Below are 24,384 nucleotides of genomic sequence, written 5' to 3'. Positions count from 1 at the left end.
ACATCTAATTTTAGTTCATATAAAGCTTCCATCATTGTATACCAGAGATAAATTTCATTTCCTACATTCTTATTAAAAATGTATGACATTTTGAAATCAGTGATATTTATTGTTACTTCTGCTATGTGTGCTACTTCATTGCCGATGATTATGAATGGTAACTATTAACATTATGTGATTTGTTTTTAAAAGCTGTTTATTTATTTCTTTTTGTGACAGTACTTTTTTTCTTTCTTTGTTTAGCCTCTGGAACCATCTTAAGGTTCAGAGGATGAATGAGGATGATATGTATGAATGCAAATGAAGTGTTAGTCTTGTACAGTCTCAGGTCAACCATTCCTAAGATGTCGTTAATGTTAATATGAGACAGTGCTTTAAGTAGCAGTAGTAATGTTCAGTTTTCAATAATTAATTTCTAATATTGCATGCAGTTATGAAAATTATCCAGAAAAGTTTAAATGTATAAAACACAAACTGGTTTGATTTTTTAACTAGTAAAAAATGTAATCTGCCTTTTAAATAGAATATGCTGTATAACACCTGACATGAGTATGTGTTAGCTGTATGTTTTTTTATTATTATTTTTTTTAGATTAGAACACAAACATGCATTAAAATACTGGTACTCAACATGTACCTGTATTTTAATGACTATTATTTGATTTTTTTTTTTAATTTAGCAACCTGCAAGTGATAAGTTTATTAGCTTTCTAGTATACAATGCAATCACACCAGTTGATAAAATCAGTCATGTACATGCTCAGTCAGGAGTAGCTGATGAGAGTAGTACAATAAAATCTCTTAAGAACTGGTGTGTGGTACTGAGTTACTGGCTCATATTAGAAATATCTGGTTCTAAGCTGGGTTAAAAATTCTATAGCTTCAACTCCTAATGTAAATACCAGAGAAGTGTACACCTATCAGAAGGACAGCAATCCATTCTGGGTTAGATGTCTCAAACATTTATGTTCTGGGTATAACAAATCTTTGCCTGTTAGTCTGTCAAAGATATCTTATTACCCTCCGATTACCTACCTGTCTCCTCTGTACAGAAGGCATTCCACTATCAGCCAGTTCATCCTTTAGAAGTTAAGGTATCCTAAGAATCTTTGTCAGAGGAAGTTTGAAAGCCTCTGATGCAATTGTGCAGTGTTAAGTTTTACAATGTGTTACTTTATGGATTTTATAAGTTTATAATGGGGCAAATGACATATTCTATACCTGTGTAATTTGGTTAATAAATTATGGAAGACAAAGAAACAGTTCCATAAACACATTCACACATTCCCACAATATGGTTTGTTTGTTTGTTCGGCTACCATGTTTCTAAAGTAATATAGACAACAATACAGTCAAAACAGACAAATTAGTTGGGCTGGACATTGAATGAGTAAAAACAACAACATATGATGTTTTGTGGAAGATTATGTACTGTGACTTGAGTCTTTATTTCTGTGATAATTGTCTTTTATTTTCATATTAAACATAATGCCTATATTAAAACAATTTTCCATTATTCTTACTTTTATTTTTTTTCGATAAAATGTACATTGAATGAAATGAAAACTGAATTTATTAATTTCCTTTATTTTTTATTTTACAACTGTTATTCATTTCCTAATGTATTTAAGTCTTGATTTTTGCTAATTTTAAAACATTGTTACAAAGACGCTTACAAATTATTAATATGATTTCTCTATCCGAACTAGAGATATAAATTTTTATAACAAAATGGCGGACAGCGGGGAGAATGAAGAAGAAATTGCCATTTTTCCTAAGGATATTTTTTGTTTAATCTTACAAGTAGAATCCAAAAAAGTATAGCCAGCCCACCATTTTAGAAACACTCTCTGTGTGTGTGTATATATATATAAACTTTTGAGCTGGGGGATGTGAAATGCGAAGATATGTCGAAATTTTCCAGAAGTTGGATCATGGTACCCATTACAATTGGTAGCTTTCTTATGAAATCTATCTATTTTATTTTCTTTGTTTTATGGGCATCGACTGCTAAGGTCATTAGCTCTCGTCAAAAAAAGAGGATAGTATCAGCATCAGGGTCGTCATATGTAAGAGATGTAAGAGTATAAAGGGACCTTACATTTTTATTTAAAAGCACAAAATACACAAAAACATTAATATAACAACAATAAACAAAACAACAATTATGGGGTGTAAAGAGCCCCAATCTTAAAACTTTGAGTAAAATCACAAATAACATAAATAGAAAATACAAGTCTTTACAATACCATATCTCCTTCTGCCTGTCTCGTTTAATTATTTATTTAAGCACCCTCGGGGAGACCAGAACCGACATTAAGCAGCAAATCAGTCGCCTCAGGATGCCGTGGCAGTTGACTCCCTCCTAAAAACAGTTCCGTAGGACGTAACCCATCGGGGTCCTTCCAGCGTCATAAGAGCAATCTGACCACTTGTTCAGGACGGCCAAAAAGCCTCTCGTTGACAGTGTCCCCGATAACTTCAGTTGTTTCGGGTAGTATCATCTTAGCCGTGAAGCTCGTCCAATCTGCCTTGTCAAACAACCATCTTTTAGAGATGGGGTATATTTTTATTGTAACATTAGTTACAATTTGCACCGGGAAATGATCGCTTCCATGCAAATCGTCTAAAACATGGAAGGTGTACCTCGGTGCTATCGATCCGCTTATGAGTGCAAGATCTATACAGGACGTCGCTCCATCTCTGGCATTGAAAAAAGTTCCTGACCCATCGTTTAAAAGCATAAGTTCAGAATTCATCAGGAACCTTTCCAATTCTCTTCCGCGGGGAACTACTCGATCTGATCCCCAAATAGAATTATGAGCATTAAAATCACCCACCAGTAAAATAGGTGGGGGAAGCTCAGAAATTAATCATGCTATGTCATCCTCAATCCAATCAAAATTCGGCAAGTATATGCTGCAAACAGTGACCTGAAGCGGACGCTTCATTCTAATGGCGACCGCTTGTAGGTTTGTATTTAGTTTAACAACTTCGGCGGTAGCTCTGGTCGATGTTAATATGGTTACTCCACCTCTAACTTACATTTGGCGGTTGATCTCGCCGAAATATATCATATCCTCTTAATTGAAAATTTTCATTTCGGCAGAAATGTGTTTCTTGCAGACATATACAAATCGGGTCTACATCATGTACCAAGCGTTGGAGCTCATGGATGTTTGAAAAACATCCATTGATGTTCCATTGTACAATCGACTCGCTAATTTTAAATTAAATTATGGCCTAGGTTTACCTTTCGGCCACCCTTTTTTTCTCCATATTGCGAACAGCTTCGTGTTCGCGGAGAACGTCGTCGCCCGTATAGCTTCCGGTCTCCGAATCGGAGACCACCGAAGCCGCCGACGACGACGGACATGGATTGGCGCCAGTTTCAGGCGCCGATTGAGAGGCGACAACCTGGCCGACCCCCGACACTGGAATCGCACCAGTCACCGTCCCTGGAGTGGAGGACACTTGCCCCCCCTGTGTGATGATTTTTTGTGGCCTTTGAGGCTTAGAGGCCACCTCAGTTGCAGGACGCTTGGGAGCCTCCATAACAGACTCTGTAGCTGTCACTTTCTTCTTATCATCAATAAGTATCTCACTAAGACGGACTTGGGATTCTACTTTCGCGTCCGTTTTCTTCTCTACAAGAGCAACTTTCGGTTTTGGAGATTTATCTTCAGGAGGCTGTACTAACATCTTTGGCTTGACCTGTTCTTTACTACTGAAAGGCTTCATTTTGGTTTCAATAATCCTTTCAATCAAGCCAGCCAAAGTGGGCGCAAGTTTGTTGATAATCTCACCTTCATCAACAGCTACTGGAGCAGGAGCAGGAACAGCAGCCGCAGCCTGAGCATAGGTTGTTGTTGCTCTAGGTTTGCGGGCGCTTACTATCTTTTTGGCCTCAAAGTAGCTGACTTTTTGTAGGGTTTTATTTTTCTGCACAGCTACTTCGTCTTTGTAGACAGGACAATTCCTGGATCTACATGAATGCTGTCCGTTGCAATTGATACATGTAGGAGGCTCTTTACACGGCTCTCCTTCATGCACCTCATCACCGCACACACATATTTGCGGTCTTTCACATCTAAGAGTGGTGTAGCCAAAACGTTGGCACTTAAAGCATCTCATTGGCTGCGGGACAAAAGCCCGCACATCCAATCGATGAATCCCCGCTCTTACCTTCTCCGGCAAAGTAGGCCGGTTGAAAGTGAGGACATGAGAGGCTGAGGGTAGGACCTCGCCGTTCCTTCTCATGTTCAATCGACGACACTCTATTACTCCTTGTGATGACAACTCCTCAACAATCTCTTGCTCCGAGCAATTTAGAAGATCCCGACAGACGACTACACCCCTTGAGGTGTTGAGCGTGCCGTGGGGATCGACGCGTACAACCAATTCTCCAGTCCTTTTAAGCCGTAGGATGTTCTGAGATTGAGCATCATTTACAGTCTCAACATGAAGTCTAGTGAAGGTCTTCCTTATTCCTTTAACAGGGCCTCCAGCGCATTTAGTTATTTCTCGAGCAATGAGAAAAGGACTCACCCTCGAGAAATTACCATCCTCCTGTGTAATGACCAAGTATTTGGTTTGGAACATTACTATTCTTGAATAAAGCTTTTTGTAAGTTTTTTCTAGCCTCAACTTCAATTTTCTTTGATTCCGCGCTCTTTCTCCGTTTTGCCTGAGGCGTAACGGCCGGTTCTAAACGAGGGTGTTTACATGAACCCTCTGCCACGTTTGGTTTTTGATCAGTTTGCATGATCTTTGATCCCTTCTGTAGTAAGGCTAGCCGCCGGGGCACACCCCCACTCCAGGGCTACCAACCCTGGAGGTCCGTTCGGGTACGGTTCGGGTGGAACCGGCATACGTCTTGGCAAAGAGCGGATGCGCAGTATCTGCAATGATTCCAGGCCCCTACACACCACGGTTTTCGGGGCTCCCATGCGCCGAAAAAAATGGGCACCTTAACTACATGCTTGCCATCGCGGGGGGCATGTGGACAGCGAAAGGCCTCCGTTACACCTGCAAATAACTTCGACCGTGGTCGCCACATCGCCAGCTCTAATGGTGGTATCAATCCATGTCCTTAACAGTTAAAAAATGTCATACCTGCAGGTGGCCGCGAAATCCAGTCCTTAAACTCGGCCTGTAGATGTAATTCGGCCGAACAATAGCATGTCCGACAACAACATTCGGAACCCCGTTAGTCAGCTGCATGAATTGTACGTGAGTAGAGCTGTTGCCGCCCTGGACGTGATGTTGTGTTCCGGACGTGGGGATTATCTACCTCAGGGCATTATTATTCCTCAACACAATGGAAAAAGTGGTCGAAAAAATGTTGGCTGGCCGCATAGTGCAGGAGGTGGAAGATGGTGGAAGAAGTGCTAATCAGTTTGGTTTTTGGAAAGGCAACAGTTCAGGCAATTACTAAGGTGATTAGTTGGGCTAACGAAACTAGAAGAGGTACTTGGCGGACAAGAAACATTCCTTTGCTTGTCTCTTTAGATGTGAAGAATGCTTTCGGGTCGATTCCATGGAAATATATTAATGCTGCCATGGTTGAAAAGGAAATTAGCCCGTACTTGAGGAGGCAAGTAGAGGAATACCTCAAAAATCACAGTTGTATAGTCAAGGCGCAAGAGCAAGAGATATCCTTTAGTATGAGCGCCGGAGTACCGCAGGGCTCAGTCCTTGGACCACTTTTATGGGTCATTGCCTTTGATGGTGTGCTTCGGCTAACATTTCCTGAGGGTGTACAAATTATAGCATACGCAGATGATCTGGCAATCCTTGTGCAGGCCAGAACGATCGATGAAGTTAAAAATAAGGCAAACGCTGCATTAGAGACAGTCGGTAGACGGCTCATTGATAGGGGATTGCAGCTTTCGATTGAAAAATGTAAATACATTAAATTCACTGGAAAACGTGTGTTGCAGCCAGTAGATATACGAATTGGAGACTATAATATTGAGGAAGTAACAGTATTAAAATATCTTGGAGTCATCTTACAGAAAAACTGCAGATTTACTGAGCAGGTACTAAGTGTCTGTTAGAGTGCGGAGAAACTGACTAAATGCCTAAATATAATTTTGTCAAAGCAGAGCGCTCCTTGGGCATCAAAAAGAAGAGTTTTAGCGACAACCGTAGTGTCAACAATGATGTATACCGTGCCGGCATGGAGTTGTGCTCTCACTATTAGCAGAAACAGAGACAGGTTGAAGAGAGCACACAGGGGGATACTACTGGGATTAGTAGTAGTATCTGCCTATAGAACTGTTTCTTACGAGGCCCTCTGTGTGCTCTCGGGAATGTTACCGATTGACCTTATCGCCAGATATAGAACTGACAGGTTTTTAGGGAGAGCAGAAAATGAAGTCAGGGAAAACATACATAGAATCTGGCAGGAGAGATGGGCGGAGGCTGGAGTGGCTGGATGGACAAGAACTTTAATTCCAGAATTAACAGGATGGATTAGCAGGCGTCATGAAGAGACTGACTATTGGATCACCCAGTTCCTGATGGGACATGGGTGTTTCAATGGTTATCTCCATAAGGTGGAAAGAAGGAATGAACCCACGTGCATGTACTGCGAACAGGACGATGATTCTGAGCATACGTTTTTAGTATGTAATAAATAGATAAGGCTAAGACACTGAAAATTAGGTAGCACCTAATCAGGCTAGTATAGGAGGACTCGACCGGTAATCTGTTTAGTAATGTGTTGAACGGTTCTGGGTCAAGTCCTGGTAGAAAGCGGGTGGTTTTAATCAGTAGTCTGCTGATAGTGATTGGATATTACCATCAGCGGGAGCCCGACACTCCGTGTGTAAATGCATTTCCACCTCCCTCCGCAAAAAAAAAAAAAAAATTATTATTATTATTTCACTATTAATAATGTAATGACATAATCACCTTCCGAATGGCGTATTTTCATAGATTCATCTAAATACAGCTTAAAAGTAGTCTTGCTTTATAATGGAGACGATAAACCATCTATTCCTTTAGCTCATTCAGTGACAATTAGAAAGACTACCATAACTTGTCTACCATACTAAATGATGTGAAGTATGATCATTATCAGTGGGATATTTGTAGAGATTTAAAAGTGATTGCTAGGGGTTCAAGGGGTTTTACAAAGTATTGTTGTTTTTTATGCCTATAGGTTGGTCGGACAGCACAAGATTATTTCATTAAGAAAGATTGGCCTCATAGAACTCTTTTTAACCAGGTACTTCAAATATAAAGTATGCTTCCCTCGTTGATAAAAAAATGGTGCTTCTTTGGCCTCTCTATGTTAAGCTTGGACTAATGAAAAACTTTGTTAAAGCTATGGATAAAGAAGCTAATGGTTTCAAGTACTTAAAGAACCATCTTCCTAGTTAAGTGATGCAAAACTAAAAGACATCTTTATTGGACCTTATATAAGAAACCTTTAAATAATTCCCTTTTTTAAAGAAAAATAAATGACAAAGAATTGGCAGCTTGGAACTGTGTTTTATAAGTATAGTGGGTAAATTATAATAAGTGTTCTGGGTAAATAAGAAAGATAGAAACTATAAAGCCATCATAGAACTCTTAAAAGCCATAAATTATTAGGATGTCACATATTCTTAAAAATGTATTTTCACTCTTATTTGGATTCTTTCCTGAAAATTTGGGTGCAGTAAGTGACGAACAAGGAGAGAGATTTCACAAGGACATCAGGACAATGGAAACACGATACCAGGGACGCTGGGACCCACTATGATGGGCAACTACTGCTGGTTATTAAGAAGAGATTTTACTGAACATAACAGAAAAGTATTCCTTCAGAGCATGAATGAGGTTGGTATATATGAGTGTAAGTGAAGTGTAGTCTTGTGCAGTCTCAGTTCTACGATGCCTGAGATATGTGGTTAATTTAAACCCAACCACCAAAGAACACCAGTATCCACAATCTAGTACTCAAATCCGTATAAGAATAACTGTTAACCTAACCAAAGATAGCTTAACGCTCACTTTGCTTCGCTAAGTACAATTAACGTTAAATATTAAAGTGCCCAATTTAAAATGTAAACACAAGAGAATATTGATACCAATTCAAAACATTACCCTCGCCGCTATGGGAATATGTAGTTTTTTTTTTTTTTTAAATCTTAAAGTCAACAACTACAATAAAGCGACACTATTTTGTGTAATTACAAACAGCGCAGTAAACACAACATATGCAAAGATTATTGACTTTAGAATGTGCGTCATCCATCAAAATAATTACGAAAAAATGTATGTGCAAAGAAAGAAATATACTACATTGTTATTGAAAGAAATTGAGGAAACACTCAAAAATTGTTTTCATAATGAAGTTTAAAAATAGATGGCTATTACAATTTTTGAATCACCAACATTATTTGTTATCTTGGAGATAGTATATAGAACTCAATGTAATGAACATGTCTAAGAAAACGTATAATGAACAATACAAACTAATGTTGAAGAAAAAGTTCGAAGTATTGTTTTGGGCAGTCCCATTTGAAATTATAAAGTTAGCTTAGAAGTGCATGAGTTGGCGGATTCAGTGGTTTGATATTTTTAAACTAATTTTTTCCTTTTGATTAGTATTGTCTAAAATGATAATTTGTTCTTTCTATTTACAATACAGTGTGCTTTTAGTTTTTATTTTTATCCTATAAACTGAACATCCAGATTATTGTCAATGTTACAGTGCTCTCAATGTTGTGTTTTGATCTTTTGAATATGTCTACCTTTCTTTCTTTTTCTGTTTAGCCTCTGGAACCACTATATTACTTCAGAGGATGATATGTGTTAATGTAAATGAAATGTAGTCTTGTGCAGTCTCAGGTTGACCACTCCTGAGATGTGTGGTTAATTGAAACCCAAACACCAAAGAACACTGGTATCCATGATCTAGTATTTAAGTCCGTACAAAAGTAACTGCCTTTACTAGGATTGAACCTTAGAACTCTTGACTTCAAGTCCACAAGCATTGTAATAACGACAGCGCTGTTTGTTTACTTTATTGTAACAGATTGTGTTTGGGTTTAGAAAAAATCTAACTAGCATTAATTTATGAATTCTACTTGAATTTTAAAATGTTTCAGGACTATATTCAGCTTTAAAGAGGAATCACCTAAATTTTACTGTAAAAGCAAATGAATTTTTACCTGATGGTACTTATGTATTCTATAATACAGATCCTAGCATTAGCCTTAGTAAGTATACAGAAATTCATTTTTTAAAGACTTGCTATAAAATGTTTTCAGTTAACATGGTTTAAAAAAATAAATTAAACACACAAAACAAAAATAAGTAAATTGCAAAACAAGTTACTGAATATAATAAAACTTTTTTACATCCAAATGATTAAACAATTTCTCCATAAAGTTTTTATAAATTTTTTATTTTTGTTTTTAATTTTTTTAAGGTTCTATGAAAGAAGATTATTCTGTGGTAAGAATTTCCATATTTTATATAAATATGGAATATAATAGTTATACTAGTAAATAAGAAAATTAAAAAATCTCCTTGGATTGAAAAGTGTCAAAAGTAACCAATCTCTTTGATTTATTGCTATAATATATTGAATCTGTTCTGCTTGCTACATACCAGTAAGTATTTGTATACATAAAGATACTAAATTTCCAAAAATTTTAAAGAAGTAACCAGTTATCAACTTTCTGTCACAATCACTACCACACTCAGTATCAGCATATACTAGAATCACATCAGTCAATCTACTTGTAAATTAAACCTTAATACAAAGAGATAAAAGAACATATTTCAGTCTTTTATTCAATAATTCACTTGCAACATTTAAAAAAAAGACTCAAAATAGTAATAGCACAACATATTTCTGGCCTTGAACCCATTGCTGTATACATAAGATTACTACAACTGGTTAATAGAAAATATACCGCCATCTTGTATTTCACTATATAAAAACGCTCCTTTCACATCTATATGATCTGGTAGACTGGTTGACTCAGTTTATTTGTCGTGCTCATAATATTCTAAAGGTTGATAATTTTGCAGCAGGAGCATAGATATTATTCAACACTATATTGACTATCTGTTGTAAACCTCTAGCCAACAACCTAACTTTATATTGCACATTACTCTTCTCAACTTCTTTCCTTTTAAACACCCATATTGTCTCAATCATTTCTTTATTTACTGGTGATTTTACTTCAGTCCATGTCTTAGTTTCATTTAAAATCTTCAATTCAGCCATTATAGCTTCAAATCATTTATTCACACCACCACATTTCACTGCTTCTGCATAGGTTGTTGGGTTTTCTTCTGCATTGACATTTACAAATCTTAGTTCATAATCTTTCAACCAAATTAGCTTTGCTTTTTCTTCTAAGATTTTGCTTTTCTTCTCATATTTCTTGTTTGTTATCCTGTGGATTGATCTCTTGTGCCTCAGTTAGAATATTTTGTCTTTCTTGTTCTCTTATCTCTTAAGCTTCTGTCTATGTTTCCCTCATTCTCTCCATACTGAATTCATTGATCATTTCTGGCATTTCAAATACATTTTCGAATTCTTTTCCTTCATTTTAAGTTTTTATGTTGATAACACAATATCTCTTGCTATTTCTATATTCTTGATTTTGTATATATATATTACAGAAAAAATTCTATATCCATCCATTTGTTTATTCAATGTACCTCATGAATATTTCACTTTTACTTTTAACAACCCATTTCAATCTCCTTTGTTTAGGTACATGTACATACACTTCTGAACCAAATATGCGTAGCTGGTTTATGTCAAAACTTTTATCAAACCATAATTCAGATGGCATTCTTCCTTCTACTTTACTGGTTTTATTTAAAATTTAACAGCAGTATTCACTAAAACATTTTTCCAATGATTTTGCTTAGCATAGTTTTAACTGTTTCTACTATGGTTATTTTACCTCTTGATTTTTCATTCTGTTCAGGAGTATATTTTATACTCTTTTGATGAATTATTCCTTTCAAGGCTCTCCGAAAGCTGAAGTTGAGCGTATTCTGCATCCGCCTTACTCGCTGGATTTGTCTCTGTTCGACTTTAACTTCTTCCCTCATCTCAAGAGGGATCTCAAAGTAATCATTACACCACCGATGATGAGGTGAAGGAAGCTGTGGCCATTTGGATCCGGGAAAGACTGCCAGAATTTTTCAATGACTGTATGGAAGAACTTGTCACACGTTGGGAAAAGTGTATCAATGGGGATTATATTGAAAAATAAGTACTGAAATTTGTAGCTAAGGTATTGTACTTTTATTCATTTTTTATTTCATTCCAATATTTGTTATCATTCCCATGCTACGCATATATGTGTAATATTTATCAGCTGAGCCCCGTAATTTATATCTGGTATTTAAATTTTGATATCTAGCATTAAATCATAATACTACTGTTGCCATTGTCACTGGCTATTACCACCACCACCACCCACCACTACTATTACAATTAATATATTACAAGCAATAATTAATTATAGTTCATATTGTTATTAAGAATATATAATAATTAGAATAAAATAAATGTTTAATATTGATTTGATTACCAATATGTAATGAAAAATAAAACATTTTATTTTTTGCAGGTGGGTTGGTGCCTCAACGTTTAGGGAGTGTAAGACTCTCTGACAATCTGTTTCTTCGTCTATTACCTCACTGTGGCTGCAGTCGTTGCAAGTTTTTCTGCAGTTGCTGTAGTCAAGCCAAAATGGATGCTTTTAACATTGACACCATGGGTTAGAAACTATAGTAAGAATTCCAGTGGGGATAATCCATTCAGATAATTTTTAATTAACCTTCACGTCATTTATTTTCATTTGTTTTCCAACATTGCTTGCATAGATATAATCATACTTTATACACAGCAATGTAATTTGTAAACTTAAATAAGCAACTTAAAAAGGATCTAAAGAGAAAAAATATTCGTTCAGTTATTTTTGACCATTTAAGTCTTTGACTTTTAGAAGTTGATGACAAATTAAAAAAATTGAGAACAGTTACCTACAATTTATTGGTCATTAACTGGATGCCATTTTCAAAAAGATAAAATTTAAAGAATTGAAAGAGTATTATTATTTGTTCTTTTATAGGGGTTTTCTTTTCAAAAGTTTATTTTATTTCACAATTTTTGTTTATTTAAAATATGAATGAGCCTTCAAAAAGAAGGTGCTCAAATTCAAAAGACACCCAAAGAGGTGAGAAACCCGCATCTTGATAAAAACAGGATTAAATTAGGATTGTCTTTAATCCAGCAGACTATTGGACTGTGCTGTCCAATAGTCTGCATGCTGATGCATGCTGCATCAGCATGGAAAAGTGTTCTAACATTTCTTGAAGTGACCGAAAGAAATTCAATATGCTATGCTAATAGTGCTTTTCATACCAGTCCTGCAGAGAGCCATCACAATGAGGCAGGAGTGCTGCTGCTATCTCTAAGATTCAGATAAGATCTCTCCTCTTACTGTGATATTCAATTTTCTCTCTCTTTCAGAATATATGGATTATGGTAAATTTAATAATTATCCTCTAAGGACCATTTTACTTGACACCAGACCTATTCATTAGAAGTAAGAATTAAATTTGTCAAGATGTCTTCCACCATCTGTCTATGATACAATACCATGACGTATTCCACAGGCTGTTTGCAGATTGGAGGTTACTATTCATGTCAAAAATGGTGCAATCATGTAAAACACTACAGAGAATTAAAAAAAAAATAATGGCTGAATATCCCAGTTGGCAAGAATTTTATATGAAATGTGAAAGACAAAGGAAGTATCAGTTGTGCAATTATTATGATGAATCGCCCCCCCACTATTGGAGTCCTCTCAAAGTAAACCAACATGTAAATGGCAGAGTGGTACACCATGTAGCAGGCACTAAGATTTTTTTTTTTATTGGATGCACCAATGTGTCTAATTGGACAGGAACAAAAGTAAACTTTTTTTTGGAACAAAATATTTGATCCTAATAAAACTTTTCACATTGAATTCAAATATATAAATAGAACTTCTCCACCACTCACTGTTTTTTTATGATACATAAATAAACTATGAAAGAAATGTAAGAATTTATGTACATACAGTACATTATTTAACTTACTTAAAACGTAGTAGTTGTTTTACTTTTATGTTTGACATCTGGAACATCCCTTTTTAGCGTCCAACAATAATCTATGAGCATTCTTACACTCCAGTATCATCAATACCTGTTTTGCACAATTCAGATTTGCTGGTAAGTATTCCCTGTGTTTGTCACTGGTGGTGTCAAGATTATCTAAAAGAAATCCAGGTGTAAATCCAAGAAATGAATTTTTTGAGACATATTACACCTCAGATGTTTGTATGATTAATAATTCATACATAATGTCATGGTAGTTTGGGAATTTATGATTTTCTAAAAGATTTTGTACAATAAACGACCTCTATACTAACGTTTCAACTTGGCTAGGCAATTGTTTAAACTGTCCGTCTGTAATTAAAGTTCTTATTTGGGGACTCACAAAAATGTCTTACTTGATTTGTAGCATCACTAACAGAGGAAATATTTCTTCCAAATAATAAAATTCAGCTTCATTTTTATCCATCACCTTAACAAGGTTTTTGAAAAGCACTAATTTTATGTGCAGTGGAGGTAGAAGAATCATTTCTGAGTCAATTAGTGGTAGATATACATCTTTCTGTCCAGACCAAAAGTGCTTATGCTTTGATCATTCTTTCCTGCTGTAATGAGTTGTCTTGTCCCTGCTGCCCCATTCACACTAAAAGCAACAAAGTTTAGTGTAGACAAGCTGTAAATCTATTAATAACTCAACAATTGAATCACAACATATAGTCCAACAGTACTTTTGTACTAAATTTTTGTAACAGGATTTTCATATTATCATTTGTTTCTTTCATATTAGTTGCTTAAAATAACAATGTAGAAGAATATTTGTTGCCATTGTATAAAAGAACAGCCTTTAAACTAATTCTCAAAGAATTTCAATTAACTGTCTCCATTCTGTAGAATTATGGTCCTCATGAAGTGCAACTATAACAGCATAAATATTGTTATAGTACACTAAACTATTTTCTTGAGAATATAGATTTTGAAATTTTCCTGACAATTACAGAAGAAACACATTTTAATGTCAGTATGGAGAAGATTCCACCCTTCAGCCAGATCCCAAAAGCATGGCTTGTTTCTTTGACAAGTTCAAAAACCAAAGGCTATTCAATTCATCTTGAGTTATCAGTTGTAGTTCACAAAAGAGGATTCTGCTTCAAAAGTAGGATCATCTTGCTGCCTATGTTAAACTTCAGTGGATATCTCATATTTCGATTTACTTCTAAAGTTAGACATGTTAGAGGATAAGGTACAGGCAAGTCTTCACCATGGGGCATTGTCCTTATACCAGATGGTAAATCCAAGTACTACACTGTGTGTTTGGATTTACTACTTATTCCTTTTATCTTTATAATACAGAAATTACAGTCATCTGATAAATGATCTTGTGATTCATAACACACCATATGGCATATGGCAAAACTCATGAGCCAAAAACACCTAACCCAGTGCATCAGACATTTCACACATGTTGAACAGCAGATGTGGGTCCCAGTTTTTATCGTGATCCCCAACTTTACAGCTAAAATATAGTTCATAATAATTTTTAACTAGTGGAGTCAAACTTTGTCATTGTTCTTTAAACTTCAAATCCCCACTCACATAACAGAAGCTATCTGGATCATTTATGGTACTTACTTGGATATTTATTCAAACACAACATACCACAAAATAAATTTCCACTTTGATGAGCCTAAGTTTCAGATTTATTAAAAAATAAATATTGCATTAGCTTGTAATTAATTAAGATATTAAATTTCATTAACCATAACTATACTTAATATTTGATGTTAGATTAAATGAAAAAAAAAATGCCATTTTTGTTGTAATTGATTTCTTATTAAAATCTGCATAACAGACTTAAATGAATTTTTGGACAAATTTCAACTAGATAGAAAATTTTCAAAATTCTCATTAAAAAATATTTAAAATGAAAATATTAAATGTATGTGCAAAAATATCATATCAAACAGTTCAGAAAGATCTATATTTCAAAGTGTCAAGAAAAAATGTAAGAAGTCTTTTCTTTCAAAAAAGAAATTTCTTAAGAAAAATAATTTTCAGAAAATTGAGGAATAAAGCAGCTAAATGTTAATGTAATAAATATTATAAAAATTTATCTTATAACATACAGAATAAATTTATCAGATACATTATGCAATATAATTTATACATATGTAATGTACTGTATACAATATAGTGCATACAGTATACACATATTAATGCAGTATAATAAACTGATTAGTAAGTATAAATTAGGCCTCCTCTATGAATCATGAGACCTTGCCGTTGGTGAGGGGGCTTGAGTGCTCAGGGATACAGAGTAGCTGGACCGAAGGTGCAACCATATCGGAGAGGTATCTGTTGAGAGCCAGACTAAGGAATGATTCCTGAAAGACGGCAGCAGCTCTTTCAGTAGTTGTTAGGGGCGTGAGTCAGAATGACTTAGAAGCAAACTTAGGCGGAATAAAGAGAACTGGTTGAAAACCTTGGGTTTCAGACGATATATTGCAGCTGATGGATGAACGTAGAAAATATAAGAATGCTAGTGATGAAGAAAGTAAAAGGAACTATCGGCAATTAAGAAATGCTATAAACAGGAAGTGCAAACTGGCGAAAGAAGAGTGGATTAAAGAAAAGTGTTCAGAAGTGGAAAGAGAAATGAACATTGGTAAAATAGACGGAGCATACAGGAAAGTTAAGGAAAATTTTGGGGTACATAAATTAAAATCTAATAATGTGTTAAACAAAGATGGTACACCAATATATAATACGAAAGGTAAAGTCGATAGATGGGTGGAATATATTGAAGAGTTATACGGAGGAAATGAATTAGAAAATGGTGTTATAGAGGAAGAAGAGGAAGTTGAGGAGGATGAAATGGGAGAAACAATACTGAGATCTGAATTTAAGAGAGCATTAAAAGATTTAAATGGCAGAAAGGCTCCTGGAATAGACGGAATACAATTACTGCGCAGTGCAGGTGAGGAAGCGATTGATAGATTATACAAACTGGTGTGTAATATTTATGGAAAAGGGGAATTTCCGTCAGACTTCAAAAAAAGTGTTATGATACCAAAGAAAGCAGGGGCAGATAAATGTGAAGAATACAGAACAATTAGTTTAACTAGTCATGCATCAAAAATCTTAACTAGAATTCTATACAGAAGAATTGAGAGGAGAGTGGAAGAAGAGTTAGGAGAAGACCAATTTGGTTACAGGAAAAGTATAGGGACAAGGGAAGCAATTTTAGGCCTCAGATTAATAGTAGAAGGAAGATTAAAGAAAAACAAACCAACATACTTGGCGTTTATAGACCTAGAAAAGGCATTCGATAACGTAGACTGGAATAAAATGTTCAGTATTTTAAAAAAATTAGGGTTCAAATACAGAGATAGAAGAACAATTGCTAACATGTACAGGAACCAAACAGCAACAGTAACAATTGAAGAACATAAGAAAGAAGCCATAATAAGAAAGAGAGTCTGACAAGGATGTTCCCTATCTCTGTTATTTTTTAATCTTTACATGGAACTAGCAGTTAATGATGTTAAAGAACAATTTAGATTCGGAGTAACAGTACAAGGTGAAAAGATAAAGATGCTACGATTTGCTGATGATATAGTAATTCTAGCCGAGAGTAAAAAGGATTTAGAAGAAACAATGAACGGCATAGATGAAGTCCTACGCAAGAACTATCGCATGAAAATAAACAAGAACAAAACAAAAGTTATGAAATGTAGTAGAAATAACAAAGATGGACAACTGAATGTGAAAATAGGAGGAGAAAAGATTACAGAGGTAGAAGAATTTTGTTATTTGGGAAGTAGAATTACTAAAGATGAATGTAGCAGGAGCGATATAAAATGCTGAATAGCAAAAGCGAAACGAGCCTTCAGTAAGAAATATAATTTGTTTACATCAAAAATTAATTTAAATGTCAGGAAAAGATTTTTGAAAGTATATGTTTGGAGCGTCGTTTTATATGGAAGTGAAACTTGGACAATCGGAGTATCTGAGAAGAAAAGATTAGAAGCTTTTGAAATGTGGTGCTATAGGAGAATGTTAAAAATCAGATGGGTGGATAAAGTGACAAATGAAGAGGTATTGCGGCAAATAGATGAAGAAAAGCATTTGGAAAAATATAGTTAAAAGAAGGGACAGACTTATAGGCCACATACTAAGGCATCCTGGAATAGTCGCTTTAATATTGGAAGGACAGGTAGAAGGAAAAAATTGTGTAGGCAGGCCACGTTTGGAATATGGAAAACAAATTGTTAGGGATGTAGGATGTAGAGGGTATACTGAAATGAAACGACTAGCACTAGATAGGGAATCTTGGAGAGCTGCATCAAACCAGTCAAATGACTGAAGACAAAAAAAAAAAATTAGGATTGACTACACACTGAAAAAAAAAGTGGAAATAGTCAAAGAAAAAGTAAAATTACATGATTTATGAAAGTTTTCATGGGATACTTTAATATCTGCTGTAATAAATTAATTATAAGAAATAATATTGATCAAGATATGAACTGTATGTAAATAGTATAATTAAAAAATTATTTAGGTGTAGATCTGTAATTAAAAAAATTATACAAATTGAAAATATTTTCAGATTATACTAAAATTGTAGAGTAAATAAAAATTTTAGTTATTTATGTTACAAAAACAATTCAACAAAAAATTATTATTTAATTAATTTTATGTAATAATATTAATACCAAAATGTTTACCTATAATGATAACATTTGAAATTTATTAGTGTGTCTCAAGATGTAAAAAAATAACTTATTGATAAAAAACTACACTGCTCAAATTTTAAAATGCAGTTATTTTGTGAATCCAACTGTGTATGTTTGTAACAGATAAAGCAGGTACAGGATAAACAAAGTATAGTGAATGTAAATATATGAGTTATAATAAGAAGTATAGGCAATATTTAAAATTACTGCAATATTTAAATTGTAAATTAATGTGTATTCCTAAAACATGGATGAAATCCACTTAGGATGTGTATGTATTGCTGTAGATTCATTTATTAGGTATGATTATTTTTACTGGAATCAGTTTATAGTAGTGATTATATGTAAGTATACGAAAATATAAAAATGCATTTTATTAATTACACTTGTTTTCTTTCTTACAGTATGCATGAAAGTGGAATATCTTGAAAAGGAAATTGGCTTTTCATACAGTCTCATAGTAAATGATGATGTGAAAATGCAAAGAAAAATTTCAGGTATACCTTAAGTTTTATGTCAAAAGTATTGTTGTTGCTAAAGAGAATTGATTTAAATTATTGGTATTTATTTATAATTAAGCTAAACATATACAATATATATATATATATATATCATTATTTATATATAATGATACTATGTAAATAATAACTCAATTTCCACTGTAAGTACATTATTGCTTAGGCAATTTCAATTTTAGGTTCAATGCTTAATTCTACCAATAACTAATAATAAGTGTTTCAACTAACATCATACTTAAGTTACTTATTACTATTATTTGTATTTTTGCAAAACCTACAACAGCCTTTTACTAAACTAAAGAATCATATTTTATACATTTTCAATACTCATTTACAAAAATTGATCACACAACTACATGTTTAAAAAAATTATCTTATAAAAATAAAATAATTAAAAATATAATTCACTTTCACAGCTAAACCTGACTAAAATATCTTGCAGCATAGTGGGCTTGTGAGGTGTACAAAAACACATTTGAAGAAGTGTTTTGATGCAGGTTTAAAGCAAACAACGTAGAATCATGAAATAAAAATAAACCATTAATTGAAGGTAGTCTATTAGTAGATACTGAAATATATAATACAAGTATAGTTCAAATATAAACAGGAATTTCCCAACTATAATTTATTTAGGTAGTAAAATGAGGTAAATTACCCTACTTTGTCACAATGTAGTCTCCTGCCAGTGTAGTCTACTTGTTTCAGTGCTCAAGAAACTTATTGCTCCTAAAAGAGATTTTTTTTTTGGTTTCATGTTGATCCATCCTCACATAATGTCAATGATCTTCTCATTTGAGTCAAATTTTCTCCTCCCTAAAAATTCCTTAAGCAGGACTCTCACTGTAGGGGATCTGTACTATTGCAGCTTACTTAATAAGAAAATTAAGAACACTCTAACACTGGACAACAAAATTTTGTTTTTTTGTTTGTTACAACAATGTTAATAGCTGAATCTTGTAGTATTTTTAATAACCCCTATTTCAAATAAACAAGTAATTTCTTACTATCAGGCATAGGTTTTTTGTAATTATCATTTTTTTATTGTAAGAAAAAACCATTATAACAATATATAAAATTTCTACATGCCTAAATCTGCTTCTTTTGAATTTTCTACTGTAGCTTCCTGTAGGTACAAAAGTCTTGAGATTCTAGCAGTGGTCAGCTATCATTTTTGGGTTCCACTTTCTCTAGTAGTGTGTTTCCATGGTGGATATTTCCTGGTAAAAGCATTCTCCAATCTTTAGTGACATATTATATCAAAGTCCTTTACAGTGTTTAACAAGCTCAGTTATAGTTCTTTGTAGTTATCTGCCGTATGATTTCCAAGGAAGTTGTTTACAGTCTTTTTAAAAGATTTCCTCACAGCAACCTCACAGTCATTCAGATTGTCTTCAAATTCAATATCATTCATTAGTTTTCTTATTTGCAGCTCAACAAATATACCTTTCTTTATCTTAACATCAATTATATTAAGGATCTTGTTTTTTAGAAAGTAAAATCCATTCCCATCAAAATTCATTGCTTTAACAAAAGTTTTCATTCTTCCTAGCTTAACAAATTAAGCACTTGTTTTTCCCATCTCCTGGACCCAAGATGATGAGGAAATTTTTATTTTTATTTTTTAAATTTATTTTATGTTTTATTTTATTTATATTCATACTCAAAAATACACAGTACACAGTATACAGGTTTTTTATTAATACTCAGTATTAATTAGGATGCAACTAGCAGCTTATAGCCACACAGGTGCTAGAATACTGTAATACAATTTAATACTTTTTTTTTGGTTTTGGCTGGTACCACAGGCACGTGGCATGTCAGTGGCAATTGGATTTATTGATATCAAAAGCAATAAACATGTAAATGTGTAGTGGCGGATGGTTAACATTTTCAGCTTTTACTAGTGCTGGACTCACTAGGTTCTCTCCTACAGTTATTGTTTCTATTTTTGGCCACTCTTTTTTAACATAATGATTCCTCCTATCTTTTTTGTCCTGCTCACCCAAGAAGCAACAAAATTTAGTATGCCCAAGTTAACAGTGATACCACTTTCAGGTCTTCACAAATGTTTCTCACACTGAATCATATCCAACACAAGTTTCATATTTTCATATGAGTTCTTCATGTAGCTGAATGAGCTAAAGGGATTGATGAAATATTATTTCCAACATGAAGAAAGACATGAAGAAATATTATTTCCAACATGAAGAAACTGCTTTCAAACTACACTTTGAGGAGTTTATAAGCAGATGCCATTCATTAGGATTGTGCATACGTCTCAAAGATTCTACATCATTACAATAAACTACTACTGGAAGAAGAAATGTTCAAATTCACACTGCCTGTCATGGAAAGCACTTACTTTAATATTGCGTTGTAAAAGATTCATCCTTTCAGAACTATCTATTAACATTGATTACATGTATATAAATTGGGTGAGCTTGCTATCATATTATGTAGTTTTTTAAGCACTTAAATTTACATTTCAAACACAAAGTAGAATATTGGTTGTGGATAACCTGGATTTTCAAGAATCTGCACCTCCTTGGGCATTGTTAGCCAATCTTTTTTTTGACGGCAGCATGATAGAGGTCCCCTGGAACAATCTACATATTTTACTAGCCATGAGAGAAGCAGTTGTGCCTTCCCTTAAGTCCATACCAGACATCCTTGAAGAGTACCTTAATCATGATAATGATCATTACAAAAGCAGCCTTGACCAGAAAGTAGAATTTCAGATTTTTCAGAGAAAAATGAAAGATTTTTAGCTACATGTTTTATTCAAAATTTACACACAACAAACACATATATGGTTTCACAAAGTAAAGTAGAATAATAATAATAATAATAATAATAATTGGAAACTAGGGCATTTTCATAAAAAAAAATGCAAAATATGTTATACAAATTTTTGCATTTTAATTATATTTCAATGAAGACTTTGCATCTCTTAATAGTCTCACATACTTTGTTATACTTTTAAAACTCCTTGCAGGGCAAATAAAATCCAGAACTTGGCATTCTGGTTTATTAGTTCATAAGAGCTTCTGTTCCTGACATCAGTCCATTTGTTGTTCATTAATGAAAATACTCTTTCAACAAAAGTATTGATTCTGGAATGCTAAATAAAAATCCAACTGTTGTTAGAATATTTGGTGCAGTTTTTGTTGCGACTTAAGAAAAGCAATTTAAGAACTTAAGAAAGCAACTTAAGAACAGCAATATCACTTCCTGAACAGTCTTTCAAACTCAACATAATTTCACAAAGTTCCTCATAAAGGTCATCCAAATTCACTTGATCTTGTAAGCTGAATAACTTCAATGCAGTTTCAAAATTCTTATATTAAATTTCCTGGCACAATTAAAAGTTCAACAACTGCTCATAAGTATTGTCAATAGTAAAGTCATATTTATTTCTAAGGTAACTTTGAAGATTGCTGAAAAATTCACAAAGATCACTGCTAATTCTTGTCTGAGAATTTTGAGACAAAGATTTTAGGATGTGCTTAACTGAAGTACCAAAATTATTTTCTTTTATTCTTTGCTCAATGAAAATAAAATTTGAATCAATTTTATTTCACTGCAAAATCATTTACAATTTCCAAAATTGAAAAAAATTCTATATAGGAGCAACAAAAAATCCCTGTCTAGAATATTCACAACCATTTTAATATGATAAAAACCTAATTGCATTAAAAAAAATAAGAGAAATTAATATTATTTTCAAATGTAGAAAGCATGTCAATGTAAGAAATTGGTAGCAAAAAATGTAAATCTATTAATCTTGAAAAAAATATACTGTAAAGAAACAATGAAAATGTAATCAATTGATGAGTAAAATTGAACTTGATGCTTGGCTTAGGAAAATAATATATTTAATTTAATTTTGTTCAAATTTATATCTAAAAATATGTATTCAGATTATGGTCAATAATATTCAAATTAAAAATAATGGTTTCTTAATTTACCAACAGATTGTAATAGCAGCAAAATGTTTCATTTTATGTTGATGACCAAGATGGAAAACATACATTTTATATTTTCAATTTTGCGTTTGCAATAATTGCATTTTTAATTAGTTATTATAAAGCAATTTTCTGATGCAGGTTATATATTAAATTATATATCAATATTTACAGTTACATAAACTTATACATCACATGGTACATAGACTGTCAGTTCATCATCGACTATAATAATAAATCAACAAATTACATCAGCTTCCTTGTTTATTGATACTAGGAAGTTTTAAATAAATCTGACCAAAGAAAACCCGCAATAACTTTTTTCTATAATATTTTTTTAAGTTAATGATGTATATTATAACTGATGACGTTGTGATATGTAATCAGAGGGTTTATAGGAGGGACCTCTGGTAAAATCCATCAGGGTTAGGAACAGAGGGAATGGTGTGGCAATCGGAATCATCATAAGATGGGTATCTTCCCCTATGGGGGTCAGATCAATGATGTAGAAATTTTTATGAAAACACTCATAATGTTAAGTATGTTTACAGTTGAAAGTAAGTATCTAGATTTTCTTTTTATAGAAGATTACATAAATAGTTGTGTAAAAAGTAAAAATGAATTACTCACTAGTAATAATCCATAATGTTACTAACATTAATTACATAAAGTTTAACATTTTCAGTTAAGAATCCTCCTCCTGTCTGCTTCTTGATCCCAACACCACTGCCCAGAATGAAAAGTGGAGCTTGCATTAGGATTTATGACGTTGAGGTTGATGGAGATGAACGAACAATCCAGGGATGTATAAAACTTTCTTTTACATTACTGAATAGTTTTTCATCCAATTATGATCTTGGTTGTTTTCATCTGAATGTTAAAAGAGGTGAAGAGATTAATCATTTAAATGAAGAAGAATATTACAGATTTGGTGCAGATCTAAATTTTTTGATGGAAAAGTTAAAGGATTATAAAATTAACGAAACAATATTTCATACGAACCCATTTTTCAATCATAACTATGAAAATGTAAAAACAGATTTCTCTAATGACATGGTATATATTGACACGAATAACTCACAAATTGAAAAAATTAATATGCCTACAGTAAATGAGTTTTCTACTCAGGAAACTCCAACTTCTGCTACTGAAAGTTTACTGAACAGTATTGACATTGACGTGATACCAACAGATACTGCAACAAATTTAGCTAATGTTTCTTCACCTCTTGAAGCTAATGACAGTGAAATTATTACAAGTACAAAATATTTGTTCTCATGATTAGTTTTAGATATAAGTAAAATTTTGACTGATAATTTATTGAATTCAATATTTGAAGAAATAATTTTTAATAATTAATTTAAAAAGTCACCACTTTTCTTAAAATTTAACATATTGTACAACACTTATAAAACCATATTTAAAAAAAAATAAATCACATTTCTTAATACTAAAAACTCTTGTTTTATATGTATTAAATACACAGGTAAATTTGATGGTTTTTGGCCTGAAATTGCTTAAAACACAATAACTTCATTAGTGCAGTAAACAAAATCTACAGAAAATTTAATTTTGAAAACATGTATGTAAGTAATATCAACTGAACTTGAAGAAGAGTTTAAGAAATTTGATTTTAATTAAAAGAGTGTGAAATGTACCAGATAAATATTGTATATAATTTTAATAAAATCTTGCTTTGGATTAACCAGAGTCAAAAGAAAACTAAAGTTTTTAGTTTTAATGAAGCCTTGTATGTCAAAGTTAAAAAATTGTGCTTTGTACACCAGTTCTTTTGTATTTTACGCGTACAATAATTTTCTAAAATTTTATTAGAGATAGAGCTCTGAGGCCTATTTTATTCTACTTCTCAAATCAAAGACCAAATGAAATAGTATTAAGTTCCAAAAAAAAAAATGTACGAGTTCATTTTACCCTTGGAGCAGAAATCAGGCTGAAACATTTGCAAGCTTTAGCTCAAAAACAAACCATTTCAAGATACATATTTATATCAACTTTTTTTATTTATCTTCACTAGCAA

General features: G+C 33.2%; 1 protein-coding gene across 1 annotated transcript; it reads left to right on the top strand.

Moving 5' to 3' along the window:
• The first annotated feature begins 31 nt into the window (after window positions 1-31).
• Window positions 32-24,000, top strand: LOC142318387 (uncharacterized). The gene is made up of 5 exons (XM_075354970.1): window positions 32-157; window positions 9,104-9,214; window positions 11,600-11,749; window positions 18,268-18,360; window positions 23,032-24,000. Exons 1-5 carry the CDS (start codon window positions 79-81, stop codon window positions 23,625-23,627), a joined length of 1,029 nt encoding a protein of 342 aa, XP_075211085.1. The 5' UTR covers window positions 32-78; the 3' UTR covers window positions 23,628-24,000.
• Window positions 24,001-24,384: the final 384 nt, after the last annotated feature.

The sequence above is a fragment of the Lycorma delicatula genome, chromosome 1 (genome assembly GCF_047948215.1).
Source record: "Lycorma delicatula isolate Av1 chromosome 1, ASM4794821v1, whole genome shotgun sequence".
Classification (NCBI taxonomy): domain Eukaryota; kingdom Metazoa; phylum Arthropoda; class Insecta; order Hemiptera; family Fulgoridae; genus Lycorma; species Lycorma delicatula.
Note: the sequence above shows the minus strand (reverse complement) of the source record. Positions and strands in the feature narration are given on the sequence as shown.